This window comes from Corylus avellana, chromosome 4 (genome assembly GCF_965113065.1).
Source record: "Corylus avellana chromosome 4, dhCorAvel1.hap1.2, whole genome shotgun sequence".
In the NCBI taxonomy this organism is placed as follows: domain Eukaryota; kingdom Viridiplantae; phylum Streptophyta; class Magnoliopsida; order Fagales; family Betulaceae; genus Corylus; species Corylus avellana.
In genome coordinates, this window is record NC_142493.1 from 29,625,606 (window position 1) to 29,643,484 (window position 17,879).

At 37.6% G+C, this 17,879-nt stretch overlaps 4 protein-coding genes and 2 pseudogenes across 6 annotated transcripts; 4 read left to right on the top strand and 2 right to left on the bottom strand.

Annotated features, from left to right (window-relative positions):
* The first annotated feature begins 969 nt into the window (after window positions 1-969).
* Window positions 970-3,733, top strand: LOC132177056 (putative aldo-keto reductase 5). Of its 2 annotated transcripts, none has more exons than XM_088516067.1 (5): window positions 970-1,303; window positions 1,391-1,618; window positions 1,711-1,883; window positions 1,977-2,079; window positions 3,085-3,733. In XM_088516067.1, exons 1-5 carry the CDS (start codon window positions 1,085-1,087, stop codon window positions 3,421-3,423), a joined length of 1,062 nt encoding a protein of 353 aa, XP_088372193.1. In that variant the 5' UTR covers window positions 970-1,084; the 3' UTR covers window positions 3,424-3,733. The 2 variants fall into 2 exon arrangements, with proteins under 2 accessions (XP_088372193.1, XP_088372194.1); XM_088516068.1 differs by having other exon boundaries at window positions 1,412-1,618.
* A 348-nt stretch (window positions 3,734-4,081) lies between these two features.
* Window positions 4,082-7,277, top strand: LOC132177054 (putative aldo-keto reductase 4). 2 transcript variants are annotated; one of them, XM_088516075.1, is made up of 5 exons: window positions 4,082-4,373; window positions 4,440-4,634; window positions 4,716-4,888; window positions 4,966-5,056; window positions 6,840-7,277. In XM_088516075.1, exons 1-5 carry the CDS (start codon window positions 4,152-4,154, stop codon window positions 7,176-7,178), a joined length of 1,020 nt encoding a protein of 339 aa, XP_088372201.1. In that variant the 5' UTR covers window positions 4,082-4,151; the 3' UTR covers window positions 7,179-7,277. The 2 variants fall into 2 exon arrangements, with proteins under 2 accessions (XP_088372201.1, XP_088372200.1); XM_088516074.1 differs by having other exon boundaries at window positions 4,083-4,373; window positions 4,440-4,640.
* A 578-nt stretch (window positions 7,278-7,855) lies between these two features.
* Window positions 7,856-10,481, top strand: LOC148586595 (putative aldo-keto reductase 2). Its single transcript, XM_088516069.1, has 5 exons — window positions 7,856-8,204; window positions 8,285-8,485; window positions 8,575-8,747; window positions 8,838-8,940; window positions 9,953-10,481. Exons 1-5 carry the CDS (start codon window positions 7,980-7,982, stop codon window positions 10,289-10,291), a joined length of 1,041 nt encoding a protein of 346 aa, XP_088372195.1. The 5' UTR covers window positions 7,856-7,979; the 3' UTR covers window positions 10,292-10,481.
* Window positions 10,482-10,820: 339 nt separating this feature from the next.
* On the bottom strand, window positions 10,821-12,528 carry LOC148586596 (putative xyloglucan galactosyltransferase GT14 pseudogene; annotated as a pseudogene).
* A 162-nt stretch (window positions 12,529-12,690) lies between these two features.
* On the top strand, window positions 12,691-14,593 carry LOC132177053 (putative aldo-keto reductase 2). The gene is made up of 5 exons (XM_059589260.2): window positions 12,691-12,926; window positions 13,008-13,208; window positions 13,298-13,470; window positions 13,560-13,662; window positions 14,062-14,593. Exons 1-5 carry the CDS (start codon window positions 12,702-12,704, stop codon window positions 14,398-14,400), a joined length of 1,041 nt encoding a protein of 346 aa, XP_059445243.2. The 5' UTR covers window positions 12,691-12,701; the 3' UTR covers window positions 14,401-14,593.
* Window positions 14,594-14,654: 61 nt separating this feature from the next.
* On the bottom strand, window positions 14,655-16,637 carry LOC132179812 (putative xyloglucan galactosyltransferase GT14 pseudogene; annotated as a pseudogene).
* Window positions 16,638-17,879: the final 1,242 nt, after the last annotated feature.

Consider the following 17,879-nt stretch of genomic DNA (forward strand, 5'->3'; position numbering starts at 1 on the left):
CGAGTTTTAAGAATCTCAAATCGACAGGGTTTGGGCATTCTGATAGCGGTAAATTTTTGCAATGAAGACTACAAGGGCCGAATTATTGATAACGATTCCTCGGCCCACCTCTCAACGGTGGGTTTGATTCTCTTGAGTGAAAAAAGAAAAACAAAAAAGAAAATACATCAAAGCTTCATTGTTAGTATATTCTCCAAACTATGAATTGTGTTAATGTTCCTTCAAAACTACTAAAAAAATGTTAGTGTAGCCCTAATGATACAAATATCATTAATAAAAAAGTAAAAAATTAAGAAAAAAAAAAAGAAGAAAAAGCAATTAAAAGGGGGAAAAAAAAATTCAAGGTGGCTGAACCACTCCTAACACTTGGGTGTGGTGGGACCACCCTAGGAGTCTTCTTTTATTTTTTTAATTTTGGTTTTAAGTGTTTTTTTTTCTCAAATTTTTAAGAATATTTTTATTTAATAAAAAAGCATTAAATAAGTTTTATCTTTTTGCTGTCTAGGAGAATATTGTCAATTTTTTATTTTTTTCGGTTGTAATTTAAGAAAAACATTGACACAGTTGGGAAGAAAATGACAATAAAATGATAATTTGAGAAAAATATATACCTCTTCTTTTTATAAAAAAAATAATAATAATAATAGAGTTGTAGCGGCGGAATGACAATGGAGCGATTTTATTGAACAGAAATGAGCAATTATGTCGATTTATATGGATAATAGACTAATATAGTAATATTTGGTGTTTACTATTATTATTATTATTATTATTATTATTATTTTATATTATAGGTTGAAAATCTATTTATAAGAAATAATTTTCTATTTCTTATAAAAATAATTATTGTTAAAAATATAATTGAATATTGGAGTTGTCAATTCAAGGTATGTACGAGCCCGTCAAAATTGTCTAACGCAGGTCCGTACTTTTATTTTACTTTTCTTTCTTTTATTACGATATGGATAGATCCAGTCCTTTGCCCCCTCCTCTGCGGCATTGTGTTTGTTCTTATCCAACCCACTCCCCCTTCCAGTAGTAGCAGGCTAGCAGCTGTAGCTGTAGAACGGAGAAAAACAGAGAAATGGAGGCCGGAAGAGTGGGGAGGATAAAGCTGGGTTCTCAGGGACTGGAGGTGTCCGCACAGGGCCTCGGCTGCATGAGCATGTCCGCTTTTTATGGCCCTCCTAAGCCCGAACAAGACATGATAGCTCTCATCCACCACGCCGTCCACTCCGGCGTCACCTTCCTCGACACCTCCGACATGTATGGCCCCTTCACCAACGAAATCCTTCTAGGAAAGGTCCCATTTCTTTCTTCTTCTTCTTCTTCCTTTTTTTTTTTTTTTTTTTTTTTTTTTTTTTTGGCTTGTTTGTTCGTTTGTTCTCAGATTTCGTTTCCTGGGCAGCAGGCTTTGAAGAAGGGAGACGTGAAAGAGAGGGTGGAATTGGCAACCAAGTTCGGGATTAGGTATGCGAATGGGAAGATAGAGAATATCCGTGGCGATCCGGCGTATGTGAGAGCCTCCTGTGAGGCCAGCTTGAAGCGCCTCCACTTGGATTGCATAGATCTCTACTACCAGCACCGCGTCGACACCCGTCTTCCCATCGAAGTCACGGTTCGTTCCTCCCATCTTTCACTCGCTCATGCATCCTCGATCTGTAAAATACAAGATGATGAATTTATGAATGCAATTGTTTTCTTATGTAGATCGGGGAATTGAAGAAACTAGTGGAAGAAGGTAAAATAAAATACATAGGTCTCTCCGAGGCCTCTGCTTCCACCATCAGAAGAGCGCATGCGGTTCATCCAATAACAGCTGTGCAGCTGGAGTGGTCTTTGTGGTCTAGAGATGTCGAGCAAGAAATCATTCCTACTTGCAGGTGAGCTACGCATCATTATCAATTACGTACATTAATTAATTCCTTTTTTTATGAAGTTATAGAATAATCAAATTCCAAATTTTAATTTCTCAGAGAACTGGGCATTGGGATTGTTGCATACAGTCCTCTAGCACGAGGATTCTTTTCGTCCGGGCTTAAGTCACTAGAAAATCTTTCCGACGATGACTTCCGAAAGGTTTGTACATGAAATGCACAATCATCTACACCATTAGATCTACCTAGAGAAGATTATTATTCCCAATTGTTTATCATGATTGTAACTGTTGGTTCACATAGTGATTGATCTTGCGAAGAGCAGTATACTTTTTTCTTCACAAGTCAACATTGTAGATGCTTAATGGTCTGCTAAAATCTCTAGTGTTCACTGTTAATGTGTATTTTTAGTGTAGCCCACCTCAACTTCTCGTATAGCCAATCAGAATGTTATTTTCCTTTTCCTTAGGTGTTGATTTTGCAAAAAATCTTGTTTTTATTTGAGAAAACTACACTTATTCTTAGAACTATCACCTCTATGTCCTCCAATATCTTTGAGTGTTCGAAAATTAAGGCAAGGCATAGCAGTTTGTGCTCATCATTGCATTCATGAATTACATTACCTCTTTGAAATATATTTAGGGAATGAGGAATGGCTATTTGATTAGAAAAAATGAATAGTTTTTTTTTTTTTTTTTTTTTTTTTAAATAGAAAAATATGGAATAAAATACCCTTGACAAGTATATGATAAGGATAGAACTCTAACATTTGGAATGACTATTTTTCCATGAGAATGACTATTCCATTTTTAATAAAAGTTAACTTTTCTTTCTTCATAGATCGAATAACCATTTTGCCTATCAAACATAGGCTTAATGATTTCACTTTTATAAGTATTTTAAAGGGTGGGTATACTTATTGTTGTTACTGTAGATGCCCGTTAATTGGTGATTTCAATCTTAGAGTATGTTTGGAATTGTGTTTGAGAAATATAGTTTTTAAGTCAAAAAGTACTTTTTGTCAAAAATGCGTTTTGACCATTTTGTAGGCTTTTTTGAACTGTTAAAAGCGCTTTCAATTATTTTTTACCACATGAGTACTTTTATCTTCTAACGAAATTTTTTGATTGTTAAACACATTTTTAGGCCTGTCAAACGCACACCCAAACATGCCCTTAATGTTGATGTATGTATTTTCTGCTTGCAGACTCTACCTAGGTTCCAATCTGAAAATCTGGAGCATAACAAAATCATATTTGAACGTGTTAATGAAATGGCTACGAGGAAGGAATGCACCCCATCGCAGCTAGCATTGGCCTGGGTTCATCACCAAGGGAATGACGTGTGTCCCATTCCAGGAACCACCAGGATTGAAAACTTCAACGAGAACATTGGGGCTTTGTCTGTGAAACTCACATCAGAAGAAATGGCTGAACTTGAATCGTTTGCTTCAGAGGATGTTGTTAAGGGTGATAGATGGAGGAATGACATTCCGACTTGGAAGGATTCTGAAACCCCATCATTTGCTTCGTGGAAAACTGCATAAGCGCATGCCTTTTGCTGTGTCCCAATAACTTGAATCCTCGTAGACTTTGTCGAAATTATAATGGAAGTGTGATGAGTGCTGAGTTCTTGATTGGTCTCAGAATAATTTATGTTGTATTACAATGTTAGCAGAACATGTTGGAAGCTATGTAAAGTCTACACAGCTTAAATTATCCAACTATGTAATAAGTGCTGGAAAACATTAGTCCTTCGCCCTCTGTCAATAATTTTCTTACAGAGCTGTAGACAATTGTTGGAGTTGATGATTCTAGATGAACACCTCTATGTAATAAAGAAGATCCATCAAACCACATCCTGCCATTCTTGGTACTCTCCTTGGGAGCAAGCAACCTCAGCATTACATAATTTGTTCATCCTTGCTGTGGGGAGGCTTGGTCATTATTAGTATTACCAAAATAACAAAAATATATTTTTTATTTTTATTTTAATTACTCATTTTCTCTAAATGTTCTCAACCGTCTCGCTATTTTAATAATTCAATTTCACTATTTAATTTAAATATTATTTTTTAAAGATTTGTTTATTTTACTTACAAAATTAAGATATTTTTTTTTATTTTTTAAGTAATAATTAAATACAATGAAATTTTTTTAATAACACAAAAATGCACTAATAAATTCTAATTTTTAATAAAAATAATCCGGGTTTCTGCAGCAAGGAGTAGCAGCAGCAGGCTGTAGTTGTACTAGAAAGGAAAAATAGAAAGAAATGGAGGCCGGAAGAGTGGGAAGGATAAAGCTGGGTTCACAGGGACTGGAGGTGTCGGCACAGGGCCTGGGCTGCATGGGCATGTCCGTCGCCTTCTATGGTCTTCCCAAGCCCGAAGAAGACATGGTCGCTCTCATCCACCACGCCGTCCACTCCGGCGTCACCTTCCTCGACACCTCCGACATCTACGGCCCCTTCACCAACGAAATCCTTCTTGGAAAGGTCGCATATCATTTGTTTTTTCCTGTTTTGTTTGTTCTTTCTTAGATTTCGTTTCTTCGGCCGCAGGCTTTAAAGGGAGGGGTGAGAGAGAGGGTGCAATTGGCAACCAAATTCGGATTTAGCAAAGCGGATGGGAAGACGGAGATCCGTGGCGATCCAGCGTATGTGAGAGCCGCCTGTGAGGCCAGCTTGAGGCGCCTAGACTTGGATTGCATCGATCTCTATTACCAGCACCGCGTCGACACCAGCCTTCCCATCGAAGTCACGGTTCGTTCCTCGTATCTTTTACAAAATAGGTCAGTGTAGAGGATTAATTATGCAATTCTTTTCTTGTTTATATAGATTGGGGAACTGAAGAAATTAGTGGAAGAAGGTAAAATAAAGTTCATTGGTCTATCCGAGGCCTCTGCTTCGACCATCAGAAGAGCACATTCTGTTCACCCAATAACAGCTGTGCAGCTTGAGTGGTCTTTGTGGACAAGAGATGTGGAGGAAGAAATCATTCCTACTTGCAGGTGAGGCAGCAATTGCTTTAATTCCTTTTTTATGAGGTTATAATAGAATAATCAAAATCCAAATTTTAATTTTTCAGGGAACTGGGCATTGGTATTGTTGCATACAGTCCTCTAGCACGAGGATTCTTTTCTTCAGGGATTAAGGCTGTTGAAAATCGTTCCAACGAGGTTTGTACGTCTACCGCATATGTTGAGCTTCAAAATGAAATAGGCAGTCATTTAGACTAACAGTTCTATAGCATCATTGCTGCATTTTTCAGTATTCTGAGACTTTTATCTCGCAAGTAACTGTTGGCTCACATGGTGATTGACCTTGTAAAGATCAGTATATGCTTTCCCTGTTTCTTTTAATGACCTCATACTTTTTCTTCAGTAGGCAACATTCTAGATGCTCAATGGTTTGCTATTTTTTTTTTTTTTATCAGCTCCTTTTGATTTTGCGTAAGACTGGTTTTTATTTAGATTAATATTATTCTTCACACTCATTTATCATACCCATTTCACATTGGCCGGCATGGTTTGTTTTGAGTAGCTAACATAAGAAGCCAGTTAAAACACACCATGTGATAAATGAGATTGAAGAGTAGCGTTACTCTTCTATTTAATGATTCTTGACTGATTCTTTGCCGTTAGTTTTTTGTTGCTCCTAAGAGATTGATTATTGTTTACTGTACTGTACTCTGCATAATTCATCCATGATGGAAACTTTTCCTTGTTGGAGGTTGTACTCCTACAAAGATGTTGGTTTAATCACATCAGTGACTTAGTATATGCAAGTACTACGGCACTTAGTAAGCATGAGATGCCAAAACTACGTTCATTATGAAGTTGCTTTAGTTGATGGCTCACGTCTTTATTGTCGTCCAGTATCTTTCAGTGTTGGGAAAATTAAGGCAGACTAGCTATGTTTCAGAATTATGTTAAAGTGTGTGCTGCAATCAAGGACAGCGTTTTTCTGAATTGGGGAGCAAAAGGAGAAGTTTGGGTGTATGTTTTGTAGAGGTTATATTGAATTCCGGGATCAATTGTTTTTTGGTTGAGGATAAAGCAAGAGCATTTGGCAAGCTGTCATGAAGAAATGTAATCAGGATAATATTCCTATTGAATGGGAAGATATTCCAAGGGAGTGAAAGAATGGAGGGGAAAGAGCCTAAAAGCAAGTATTTGTAGATTAGCTTGGGGCTTGGTGGTATACCATCTGTGGAGGCAGAGAAATGATGTCAGATTTGGGAACTCTTTAATCTCTGAGGAAAAAATGATTCAAAAGATTTTTTGGGAGGTTGGAACTAGAATTATATGGTAGGGCAATTTTAATGGTAATGAGGAGAACATGTCTCTTTGTGCTAATGGGATATCCCAACTTCTGTTCTGATGCAAGTCTGGTTGACTGTTGGCTGTAAGCTTCACTGCTTGATGTTAGCTCTGCTGCTGTTCAATCTGGGCGTATGCTGCACAAGTATAGCTGCTGGATAGCTGAAGGAGGAAACTTAGTAGAGATAAGTTGTTCCTCTGAATTGGGGAAGCTTAGTACGGATAAGTGTTCCTCTGTTTTGGGCTGATTGTTTGGAGTAGTATCTTTGTGTAGTGTACTGCTCTTTGTTGCACTGAGATAGGCTTTGTTTTTGGTAGTTTGTTGGGGATGGTTTTGCTGATTGTTGTAAGGCCTAATTGCCTTGGGGATTTAGCAGGTTTCTGCTAGTGTGTAGTACTTCATTATTTGGTGTTAATAGAAATTTATTCATAAAAAAAAAAAATAAAAAAAAAAAATAAAAAAAAAATAAAAACCATTGCCTTCCTGAATTACACAGCCTCCTAGAAAAATATTTAATAATTTCAGTCTTAGTGCTTATAAGCATTCTAAAGGGTATGCTTATCATTGGTACCGTAGATGTCCATTAATATGTGATTCCAGTCTCAATGCTGATATATGTATTTACTTTACTGCTTGCAGTCTCTACCCAGGTTCCAACCTGAAAATCTGGAGCACAACAAAATCATATTTGAGCGTGTTAATGAAATGGCAATGAGGAAGGGATGCACCCCATCGCAGCTAGCATTGGCCTGGGTTCATCACCAAGGGAATGGCGTGTGTCCCATTCCAGGAACCACCAAAATTGATAACTTCAATCAGAATATTGGAGCTCTGTCTGTGAAACTCACACCAAGAGAAATGGCTGAGCTCGAGTCATTTGCTTCCGAGGATGTTGTTAAGGGTGATAGATATACGAATGACATTGTGACTTGGAAAACTTCTGAAACTCCCCAACTTTCTTCATGGAAAGCTGCATAAGTACCGGCCTTTTGCTATGTCTCAATAACTTCAATCCTCATAGACTTTGTAAACTTTGTAAATATTATAATTGAAGTGCTTTGAGTTCTTGATTGCTCAGGATAATATATATTTATTAGAATGTTATCAAGCTTGATTTTATGAAGATTAGATTTGGTACAAAATAAGACCCGTCAAGATATCCGGAATATTATATAATCTTTTGTTTTGATTAAAAAGACCCCCAAGAGATTGACCGACGCAGGTCCTTAAGCCAGAAGTTTGACGACTGGGTAAATTTGCTAAGACATCCCTCTGATAGTCTGATAAGCAATCCTTACTCTTAACTTCCAATTGCAATCTTAATGGTATCCGTTAATGTGCCATGTTAGATGCAATCATACAAAGACATGTGTCACCACAATAAAAAAAACATAAAATATAAATATAATTCTTTAAAAAAAAAAAAAAAAAATACAGCTTCAGGGGGAGTGGTCGAGCCAGTATTATGAATGGATATTGAGAGTAAGAACGTATTTGCTTACGTTGCTTACCGAAAGGATGCTTCAAATAATTTTTTTAATCTTTTTTTTTTTTTTTAATAATTATGCGTATGGTCTTTTTAATGATTTTCTGCCCCACCTCCACCACCATCTAATGAAGTATAGATTAACAAACGGACCATTATCTTTTATTTTGGTAAAAAAAGACGGAGTGAGACTGCCGACGTAAGTCCTTACGCACGCTAGACTGCTAGAGCCTTTTTAAATATCGCTCAACTTGGGTTTCTGGTAGCAGCCGGAAAGAAAGAAAGAACAAGAAATGGAGGCCGGAAGAGTGGGGATCCGGAGGATAAAGTTGGGTTCTCAGGGACTGGAGGTGTCCGCACAGGGCTTGGGCTGCATGGGCATGTCCGCCGTCTATGGTCCTCCCAAGCCCGAACAAGACATGATCGCTCTCATTCACCACGCCGTCCACTCCGGCGTTACCTTCCTTGACACCTCCGACGTCTACGGCCCCTTCACCAACGAAATCCTTCTCGGAAAGGTCCCTTAATTTATTTTTCTTCTTCTTTCTTTTCTTGTTTTGTTTGTTCTTAGTTTTGCTAATTGTTGGGGGGCATGCAGGGTTTGAAGGGAGGGGTGAGAGAGAAGGTGGAATTGGCAACCAAGTTCGGAATTTGCTATGTGGATGGGAAGAGGGAGATCCGTGGCGATCCGGCGTATGTGAGAGCCGCCTGTGAGGCCAGCTTGAAGCGCCTCCACTTGGATTGCATCGATCTCTACTACCAGCACCGCATCGACACCCGCATTCCCATCGAAGTCACGGTTCGTTTCACTCGCTCATGCATCCTCGATCTGTAAAATATATACAAGACAATGAATTTATGGAATTAATTGTTTTCTTCTGCATGTAGATTGGGGAAATGAAGAAGCTAGTGGAAGAAGGTAAAATAAAGTACATAGGTCTCTCCGAGGCCTCTGCTTCCACCATCAGAAGAGCGCATGCGGTTCATCCAATAACAGCTGTGCAGCTGGAGTGGTCTTTGTGGTCTAGAGATGTCGAGCAAGAAATCATTCCTACTTGCAGGTGACGAATCATTATCAATTACGTACATTAATTAATTCCTTTTTTTTATGAGGTTATAGAATAATCAAAATCCAAATTATAATTTATCAGGGAACTGGGCATTGGGATTGTTGCATACAGTCCTCTTGGACGAGGATTCTTTTCGTCGGGGCTCAAGTCTGTTGAAAATCTTTCCGACGGTGACTTCCGAAAGGTTTGTACATATCTATTATATACGGCAAATCTTTCCCAAAGGTTTTTTTTACATATATATTATTTAGAATTATTCTGACTTACAAGTAATTATAGTGGTTCACATGTTACTTTATTAAAGATTTAATTAAATAATTAAACTTTTAAAATAAATAATGATTTAACAGACCTTACAATATTTTTCTTTTTTAATCTCAAATGGTTTGCTAAAACTTTAGTGTAGATGTAAAGAGTTCATTGCGAATATTGTGTAGTAGTGTAGCCTACCTCAACTTCTCGTATAGCTATTCACAATTATTGCCTTCACAAGTACAGTTCTAGGCTTCTAGCTGCCTAGTGCCTACCTCCTTGAAATATATTCAAGTGTTAATTACATTTTTCCTAATGAATTAGCATGGGATTTTAAGTTTGCCTCATAAATTGACACTTGTCACACTCCGTCCCATTCAACTAATATTTTGTTATAAAAATTTCAACTTTGAAAAAGTAAAATAACGAAAATACCCTAAGTTTAGTCTAATTTTACATAAATACTCTCAAAATTTAAAATTTTAAAAAAGAATAGCTACCAAGAAAAAAAAAAAATCTTGTTGGTAGCCGAGCTACCTCGAAAAGTTTAAAACGCTTGGAGGTGGCTTGGCCACCCTTGATTTTTGGAACTTGTTCTATATATATATATTACTTCTTTTTTAATTTAAAATTTTTTATTTTAGTTTTTTAGTTTATCTATTTTTTATTTTTTTTAATTCGTGGGTATTTTCATCCTTTACCGATATTTAGTGTCCAAAAAGGCATATTTAGTATGAGTAAACTAGCTTTCCTAACGACAAATTTTTTTAATTACAAAATGATAATTCAATGTAACTAATAAGTGTCCGTTCATAGGAGCAATTTATAAATGAATAGCAATTCATAAGAAAAAAATGTAATTAAACCTACATTTAATGATTTTCGTCTTATTGTTGGTTATTCCAATCTCAATGCTAATGTATATATGTATTTACTACTTGCAGTTTCTTCCTAGGTTCCAACCTGAAAATATGGAACATAACAAAATCGTATTTGAACGTGTGAATGAAATGGCAACAAGGAAGGGATGCACCCCATCGCAGCTAGCACTAGCTTGGGTTCATCACCAAGGGAATGACGTGTGTCCCATTCCAGGAACCACCAAAATTGATAATTTTAATCAGAACATTGGAGCTCTGTCTGTGAAACTCACACCAGAAGAAATGGCTGAACTCGAATCATTTGCTTCAGATGATGTTGTTAAGGGCGATAGATATATGACCGACTTTGCGACTTGGGAGACTTCTGAAACTCCACCACTTTCTTCGTGGAAAGCTGCATAAGCACAAGCCTTTTCTTGTGTCTGATCAATAGGTTGAATCCATGTATGCTTTGTCAATATTATAATATCTGTGTGTTGAGTTCTTGACTCCTCAGAATAATATATGTTCTATTAGAATGTTATGAGGCCTGATAATTCATGAAGATCAGACCACATATTTTCTCAATAACCATATTTTGTTTGCAATGTTCAATGATGTCGTGCAAAAGACCATAATTACATAATAACACAGATTTAGTCGATGTGGGAAACAATTAGAACTTGGTCAATATTATAATATCTGTGTGTTGAGTTCTTGACTCCTCAGAATAATATATGTTCTATTAGAATGTTATGAGGCCCGCTAATTCATGAAGATCAGACCACATATTTTTCTCAATAACCATATTTTGTTTGCAATGTTCAATGATGTCGTGCATGCAAAAGACCATAATTACATAATAACACAGATTTAGTCGATGTGGGAAACAATTAGAACTTGGTACCATTTAGTTCGGAAAAGCCAATGCTTGGATCCTCACCCTCCTCAATCACCTCCTCACTCTTTCTACTCTCTCAAGAACACCTTTCACTGCAATGTCAAATGCATCTTCAAAGCTCGCTCGTCTACTCCTCGGATCGGCATAAACTATTCTCGGAATCAGCTTTATAACCTCCTCTCTCATGGCCAACACTTTCTTCTTTGGAATCAGAAGCAATCTCTCATTCACAGCAACCCTTTTCTCCTTGACATCGTCCAGCGGTATCATCACCGAATACTCTGTATACTTCTTCGGTAAATGCCACAAGTACTGCGCATAAGCAGAACCCACGTGGAAGAAGGCCGGAATACAGCCGGCCAAAATCGAGTCAAAAGTTGATCTCCTCGTGTATGAATCCCCTGGAGGCTGCAGGCAAAAAACAGAGCTTTGAAATGCCTTCATCACATTTGCAGGGGCGTCACACTTGCTTGCTCCATTGAAACAACCAAGAAAGTTGCATGTGGGTGAAGCCTGGCATTCATCAATCAGCTCACTTCGTATGGAATCTGTTGCATTGGGTCGTGGGGCACCAGCAAAAGCAAACAGGTACCGCCGCTTTGTTTTTTGGTTGTGGATATAGGAAGAGCATTTGGCAAGCTGTCATGAAGAAATGTAGTCAGGATAATATTCCTATTGAATGGGAAGATATTCTAAGGGAGTGAAAGAATGGGGGGGAAAGAGCCTAAAAGCAAGTATTTGTGGTTTAGCTTGGGGCGTGGTGGTAGACCATCTGTGGAGGCGGAGAAATGATTCCAGATTTGGGAATTCTTTAATCTCTGAGGAAAAAATGATTCAAAGGATTTTTTGGGAGGTTAGAACTAGAATTATATGGAAGGGCCAATTTAATGGTATGAGGAGAATGTCTCTTTGTGCTAATTGGGATATCCCAACTTCTGTTCTGATGTAAGTCTGGTTGACTGTTGGCTGTAAGCTTCACTTCTTGATGTTAGCTCTGCTGCTGTTCAATCTGGGCGTATGCTGCACAAGTATAGCTGCTGGATAGCTGAAGGAGGAAACTTAGTACAGATAAGTTGTTCCTCTGACTTGGAAAACTTCTGAAACTCCCCAACTTTCTTCATGGAAAGCTCCATAAGCACCGGCCTTTTGCTATGTCTCAATAACTTCAATCCTCACTTTGTAAACTTTGTAAATATTATAATTGAAGTGTGTTAAGTTCTTGATTGCTCAGGATAATATATATTTATTAGAATGTTATCATGCTTGATATAATGAAGATTAGATTTGGTACAAAGTAAGATCTGTCAAGATATCCGGAATATTATATAATCTTTTGCATGTTTTGATTAAAAAGACCCCCAAGAGATTGACTGACGCAGGTCCTTAAGCCAGAAGTTTGATGATTGGGTAAATTTGCTAAGACATCCCTCTGATAGTCTGATAAGCAATCCTTACTCTTAACTTCCAATTGCAATCTTAATGATATCCGTTAATGTGCCATGTTAGATGCATTCATACAAGGACATGTGTCACCACAATCAAAAAACATAAAATATAAATATAATTCTTTTTGAAAAAAATACAATTTCAGAGGGGGTGGTCGAGCCAGTTTATATTATGAATGGATGTTGAGAATAAGAACGTATTTGCTTTCGTTGCTTACCGTAAGGATGCTTCAAATAATTTTTTTAATAATTATGCGCATGGGTGTTTTGTCCTGCTAGTTTTTCTGCCCCACCTCCGCCAGGACCGCCACCATCTCCACCAACATCTAATAAAATATAGATTAACAAACGGACCATTATCTTTTATTTTGGTTAAAAAGGACGGTGTGAGATTGGCTGACGTAAGTCCTTACGCACGCTGGAGCCTTTTTAAATATCGCCCAACTTGGGTTTCTGGTAGCAGCTGGAAAGAAAGAAAGAAAAAGAAATGGAGGCCGGAAGAGTGGGGATCCGGAGGATAAAGTTGGGTTCTCAGGGACTGGAGGTGTCCGCACAGGGCTTGGGCTGCATGGGCATGTCCGACGCCTATGGTCCTCCCAAGCCCGAACAAGACATGATCGCTCTCATCCACCACGCCGTCCACTCCGGCGTCACCTTGCTTGACACCTCCGACTTCTACGGCCCCTTCACCAACGAAATCCTTCTCGGAAAGGTCCCTTAATTTCTTTTTCTTCTTCTTTCTTTTCTTGTTTTGTTTGTTCTTAGTTTTCGCTAATTGTTGGGGCTCATGCAGGGTTTGAAGGGAGGGGTGAGAGAGAAGGTGGAATTGGCAACCAAGTTCGGACTTTGCTATGTGGATGGGAAGAGGGAGACACGTGGCGATCCATCATATGTGAGAGCTTGCTGTGAGGCCAGCCTGAAGCGCCTCCAATTGGATTGCATCGATCTCTACTACCAGCACCGCATCGACACCCGCATTCCCATCGAAGTCACGGTTCGTTTCACTCGCTCATGCATCCTCGATCTGTAAAATATATACAAGACGATGAATTTATGGAATTAATTGTTTTCTTCTGCATGTAGATTGGGGAACTGAAGAAGCTAGTGGAAGAAGGTAAAATAAAGTACATAGGTCTCTCCGAGGCCTCTGCTTCCACCATCAGAAGAGCTCATGCGGTTCATCCAATAACAGCTGTGCAGCTGGAGTGGTCTTTGTGGTCTAGAGATGCCGAGCAAGAAATCATTCCTACTTGCAGGTGACGCATCATTATCAATTACGTACATTAATTAAATCCTTTTTTTATGAGGTTATAAAATAATCAAAATCCAAATTATAATTTATCAGGGAACTGGGCATTGGGATTGTTGCATACAGTCCTCTTGGACGAGGATTCTTTACGTCGGGGCTCAAGTCTGTTGAAAATCTTTCCGACGGTGACTTCCGAAAGGTTTGTACATATATATTATATACCGAAAACGCTTGGAGGTGGCTTGACTACCCCCGGAGTTTTGGAACTTGTTCTTTTAAATATATATATTTATTATTTCTTTCTTAATTAAAATTTTTTTATTTTAGTTTATCTGTTTGTTTTTTTTAATCCGATGGTATTTTCATCCTTTACCGGATATTTAGAGTCTAAAAAGGCATATTCATTATGATTAAACGAGATTTCCTAATGATGAATATTTTTAATTACAAAATGATAATTCAATGTGGCTAAAGTGTGATTAGTGTCCGTTCTTCATAAGAAAAAAATGTAATTAAACCTACATTTAATGATTTTCATATCTTATTGTTTGTGATTCCAATCTCAATGATAATGTATATATGTATTTACTACTTGCAGAATGTTCCTAGGTTCCAACCTGAAAATATGGAGCATAACAAAATCGTATTTGAACGTGTGAACGAAATGGCAACGAGGAAGGGATGCACCCCATCGCAGCTAGCACTAGCCTGGGTTCATCACCAAGGGAATGACGTGTGTCCCATTCCAGGAACCACCAAGATTGAAAACTTCAACCAGAATATTAGAGCTCTGTCTATGAAACTCACACCAGAAGAAATGGTTGAGCTCGAATCATTTGCTTCAGATGATGTTGTTAAGGGCGATAGATATTTGACCGACATGGCGAGTTGGAAGACTTCTGAAACTCCACCACTTTCGTCGTGGAAAGCTGCATAAGCACAAACCTTTTCTTGTGTCTGATCAATAGCTTGAATCCCTGCAGACTTTGTCAATATTATAATATCTGTGTGTTGAGTTCTTGACTCCTCAGAATAATATATGTTCTATTAGAATGTTATGATGCCTGATAATTCATGAAGATCAGACCACATATTTTTCTCAATAACCGTACTTTGTTTGCAATGTTCGATGATGTCGTGCAAAAGACCATAATTACATAATAACACAGATTTAGTCGATGTGGGAAACAATTAGAACTTGGTACCATTTAGTTCGGAAAAGCCAATGCTTGGATCCTCACCCTCCTCAATCACCCTCCTCACTCTTTCTACTCTCTCAAGAACACCTTTCACTGCAATGTCAAATGCATCTTCAAAGCTCTCTCGTCTACTCCTCGGATCGGCATAAACTATTCTCGGAATCAGCTTTATAACCTCCTCTCTCATGGCCAACACTTTCTTCTTCGGAATCCGAAGCAATCTCTCATTCACAGCAGCCTTTTTCTCCTTGACATCGTCCAGCGGTATCATCACCGAATACTCTGTATACTTCTTCGGTAAATGCCACAAGTACTGCGCATAAGCAGAACCCACGTGGAAGAAGACCGGAATACAGCCGGCCAGAATCGAGTCAAAAGTTGACCGCCTCGTGTATGAATCCCCAGGAGGCTGCAGGCAAAAAACAGAGCTTTGAAATGCCTTCATCACATTTGCAGGGTCGTCACAGTTGCTTGCTCCATTGAAACAACCAAGAAAATTGCATGTGGGTGACGACTGGCATTCATCAATCAGCTCACTTCGTATGGAATCTGTTGCATTGGGTCGTGGGGCACCAGCAAAAGTGAACAGGTACCGCCGCTTTGTTCTTCTCATTTTTTTCTGCCACCGGATTACCTGTTAAATCACCAGTTACAGCTTTCAAACTCTAGATTAATAAGTAAGGCATAGACAAAAAGTAGGATTTTAAATCAAATCAAAGAAATTTAGGATTGCATTTTTAAGAATTTGCCATTTGGAAACACAGAAAATTTGGTAACGAGATATTTTTTTGAAAACATATAATTTTTAAATGCTAAACTGTGATTTAAAGGCCAAATCGTGATTTTGCCAAACATGCATTTTCAAATCGTACTTTTTAAAACCGCAATCACAAAATGGACCTAATAACACGAGCTTGATTCGAATAAGGTAATCGAATCAAGCTTGTGTTAGAGCCCAATTTTGTTTTTAAGTTGCACGTAAAGAGATGTGTTTTTGAAACGTACAATTTTAAAATGTTAAATTGCGATTTTAAAGGTCAAATTATGATTTTACCAAATATTTTCAAATAACACTTTATAAAATCACAATCTCAAATAGACTCTAACATGAGCTTGATTCGATTACCTGATTGATCTTCGTAGGATGGAAGTATGTTGGATATGGTATTGCAAAGTCATTGTTCCACGAGCTTGACTCGATTGACAACAATGTCATGTTCTTGGATTCAGGCAAAAACATAAGCTTGGAACCCCAATCAGAATCATCATCTGTCTGCCTCCTGAAATCCCAAGAAATCCTTCCTCCAACCAAGAAATGATCTCTACCCCACATTCTTCTCCACTCTGGTTTTTCTGCAAGCCACTTGAGCAGACTATAAGAAGATGCATCTCTCACTGAGATGTTAAAACCCCAAAGGAACCGACCCACATCAAGGCCAGCATAAAACGGTACATAAACTGCCGAAGCCAACGACGAGTCGTTTGTCAAGCACTTGTAGCGCTTCATCCTGTTGTGGAAGATGACTTCCAACGTAAATTGGTTCGTCACAAACCAACCCGTTTTCGACAAAACCGGTTCCGGATTATTCTCAACCCGAGGACCAAGACCCATGTTTGATATAGCCGGGCACATGTCGGTCCATTTGATAAGCGAATGGCAATTCTTGAGCAACTCGTCGTTGAATTGGCTGGGAAGATCATGCATGTAAATGTATCGACCCGAACACAAATCCGAACCGGATTTTGTCTCGTTTTTGTCGTCTGTTGTACTTACGGAAGAATCAAAAGATTTGGGTGTGCGGGTTTGGGTGGCATGATTGACAAAGTTGTTGACTATAAAAGTGACACCGTTTTGATCGCCGCCAATCAAAGCCGTACGATCAAATAAGAGCAATATCAAGCTTAAAAGAAAGGAGAAGAGTAAGACAAACCAGAGTTGATTATGGCAGTTTCCCACGGTGAATATTTTCTCCATGTTTTCTGATCTCTTTGCATGCACCAAAAACTACAACAGCAGAATGGTGATCATCGTATTAAGAATCTAGAAAGAATAAGACATGAGAGATCGAGAGAGATTGATATGGAGGAGGAGTTTGAGCTGTTGAGCATTCTAATGACGAAAATTAATTAAATTAATTAACCAGCTGGTTGAAGAAGTCATTTAAGGCATAGAACCAAGAAAGGCAAGCATACGCCAGTTTACAAAATATTCCATAAACACATATTCCTGCAGATCTTCATAGCGAATCATATATAATCAATATATTTTCTGTCTTCAATCAATTAATATCCAAATATTATATTATAAAGTGTGAAAATGGAGTAATGCTACAAGTCTCTCTTATGTACGTCCCTCTTGAGTCCTTTCAAGAATGATGTTGCTATTAAAATCACCATTAAGCTTGTGATTAATTATTATTGGATTTTGATCATATTGTGATTTTAATATATAACCACATCATTCTTGAAGGGATTCAAGAAGGAAACAAGAGAGACTTCTAGAATTATTAGTGAAAATGGTCGTTTCAATTTATATAGCTCAACATGGCCTCGAAAAATTTACTTAATTAATTCTAAAATCAAGTAGTAGCCCAATCTCTATTTCTCCCAAACGGGAGACTTTCTTCAACATTTGTCATGTTTTATCATAAAAGTAGAGGACAATATCTCTACCTTCTTTTCTTTTATCTTCTTCCGTCTCAATCTTGGTACAAACTACTCGGTTAAATTTATATATATAACACCGAATCATCTGTAATTTTTTTTATCTCTCTTTAATTTTTTTCTTACTTTCGTTATTATCTTCTTATTTTATATTTTCTCCAAACTTCAATATTGTATAAAGAAAATATTGTATGCCTTCAAAAAGCATATACCATATTAAAAAAGCAATCGGGTGTTTTATAGTTAATAAAACAAAAAACAAAAAAACAAAAAACAAAATGGATTGATCAAAATTTTCAAGTACTATCAAATACTCAAAAATACTAAAAAAAATAGGAAAAATTTCATTTACAATCCCTGAACTTTCAATTTGATGCAATGTACTCCTTCAGTCAAATTTAAAACTTTAAGAGTGATAAAATGACCTTTATATTCCTGACTTTTTTATAAAATTTCAAATTTACTCTTAATTTTCAAATGAATTTTTTTTTTTTTTTAAAAAAAATGAAAATTAAAGGGTAATTTGGTTTTTTTAGTAATTTCTGTTAAGGGT

Bases quoted from the DNA above. Each gene is read 5' to 3' on its own strand.
- LOC132177056 (XM_088516067.1), top strand. From the start codon at position 1,085: ATGGAGGCCGGAAGAGTGGGGAGGATAAAGCTGGGTTCTCAGGGACTG. The intron at 1,304-1,390 runs GTCCCATTTCTT...GTTTGTTCTCAG, and splicing joins ACGAAATCCTTCTAGGAAAG to ATTTCGTTTCCTGGGCAGCA. The intron at 1,884-1,976 runs GTGAGCTACGCA...TTAATTTCTCAG, and splicing joins GAAATCATTCCTACTTGCAG to AGAACTGGGCATTGGGATTG.
- LOC132177054 (XM_088516074.1), top strand. From the start codon at position 4,152: ATGGAGGCCGGAAGAGTGGGAAGGATAAAGCTGGGTTCACAGGGACTG. The intron at 4,641-4,715 runs GTTCGTTCCTCG...TTGTTTATATAG, and splicing joins GCCTTCCCATCGAAGTCACG to ATTGGGGAACTGAAGAAATT. The intron at 5,057-6,839 runs GTTTGTACGTCT...TACTGCTTGCAG, and splicing joins TTGAAAATCGTTCCAACGAG to TCTCTACCCAGGTTCCAACC.
- LOC148586595 (XM_088516069.1), top strand. From the start codon at position 7,980: ATGGAGGCCGGAAGAGTGGGGATCCGGAGGATAAAGTTGGGTTCTCAG. The intron at 8,748-8,837 runs GTGACGAATCAT...ATAATTTATCAG, and splicing joins GAAATCATTCCTACTTGCAG to GGAACTGGGCATTGGGATTG. The intron at 8,941-9,952 runs GTTTGTACATAT...TACTACTTGCAG, and splicing joins CCGACGGTGACTTCCGAAAG to TTTCTTCCTAGGTTCCAACC.
- LOC132177053 (XM_059589260.2), top strand. From the start codon at position 12,702: ATGGAGGCCGGAAGAGTGGGGATCCGGAGGATAAAGTTGGGTTCTCAG. The intron at 12,927-13,007 runs GTCCCTTAATTT...GGGCTCATGCAG, and splicing joins ACGAAATCCTTCTCGGAAAG to GGTTTGAAGGGAGGGGTGAG. The intron at 13,471-13,559 runs GTGACGCATCAT...ATAATTTATCAG, and splicing joins GAAATCATTCCTACTTGCAG to GGAACTGGGCATTGGGATTG.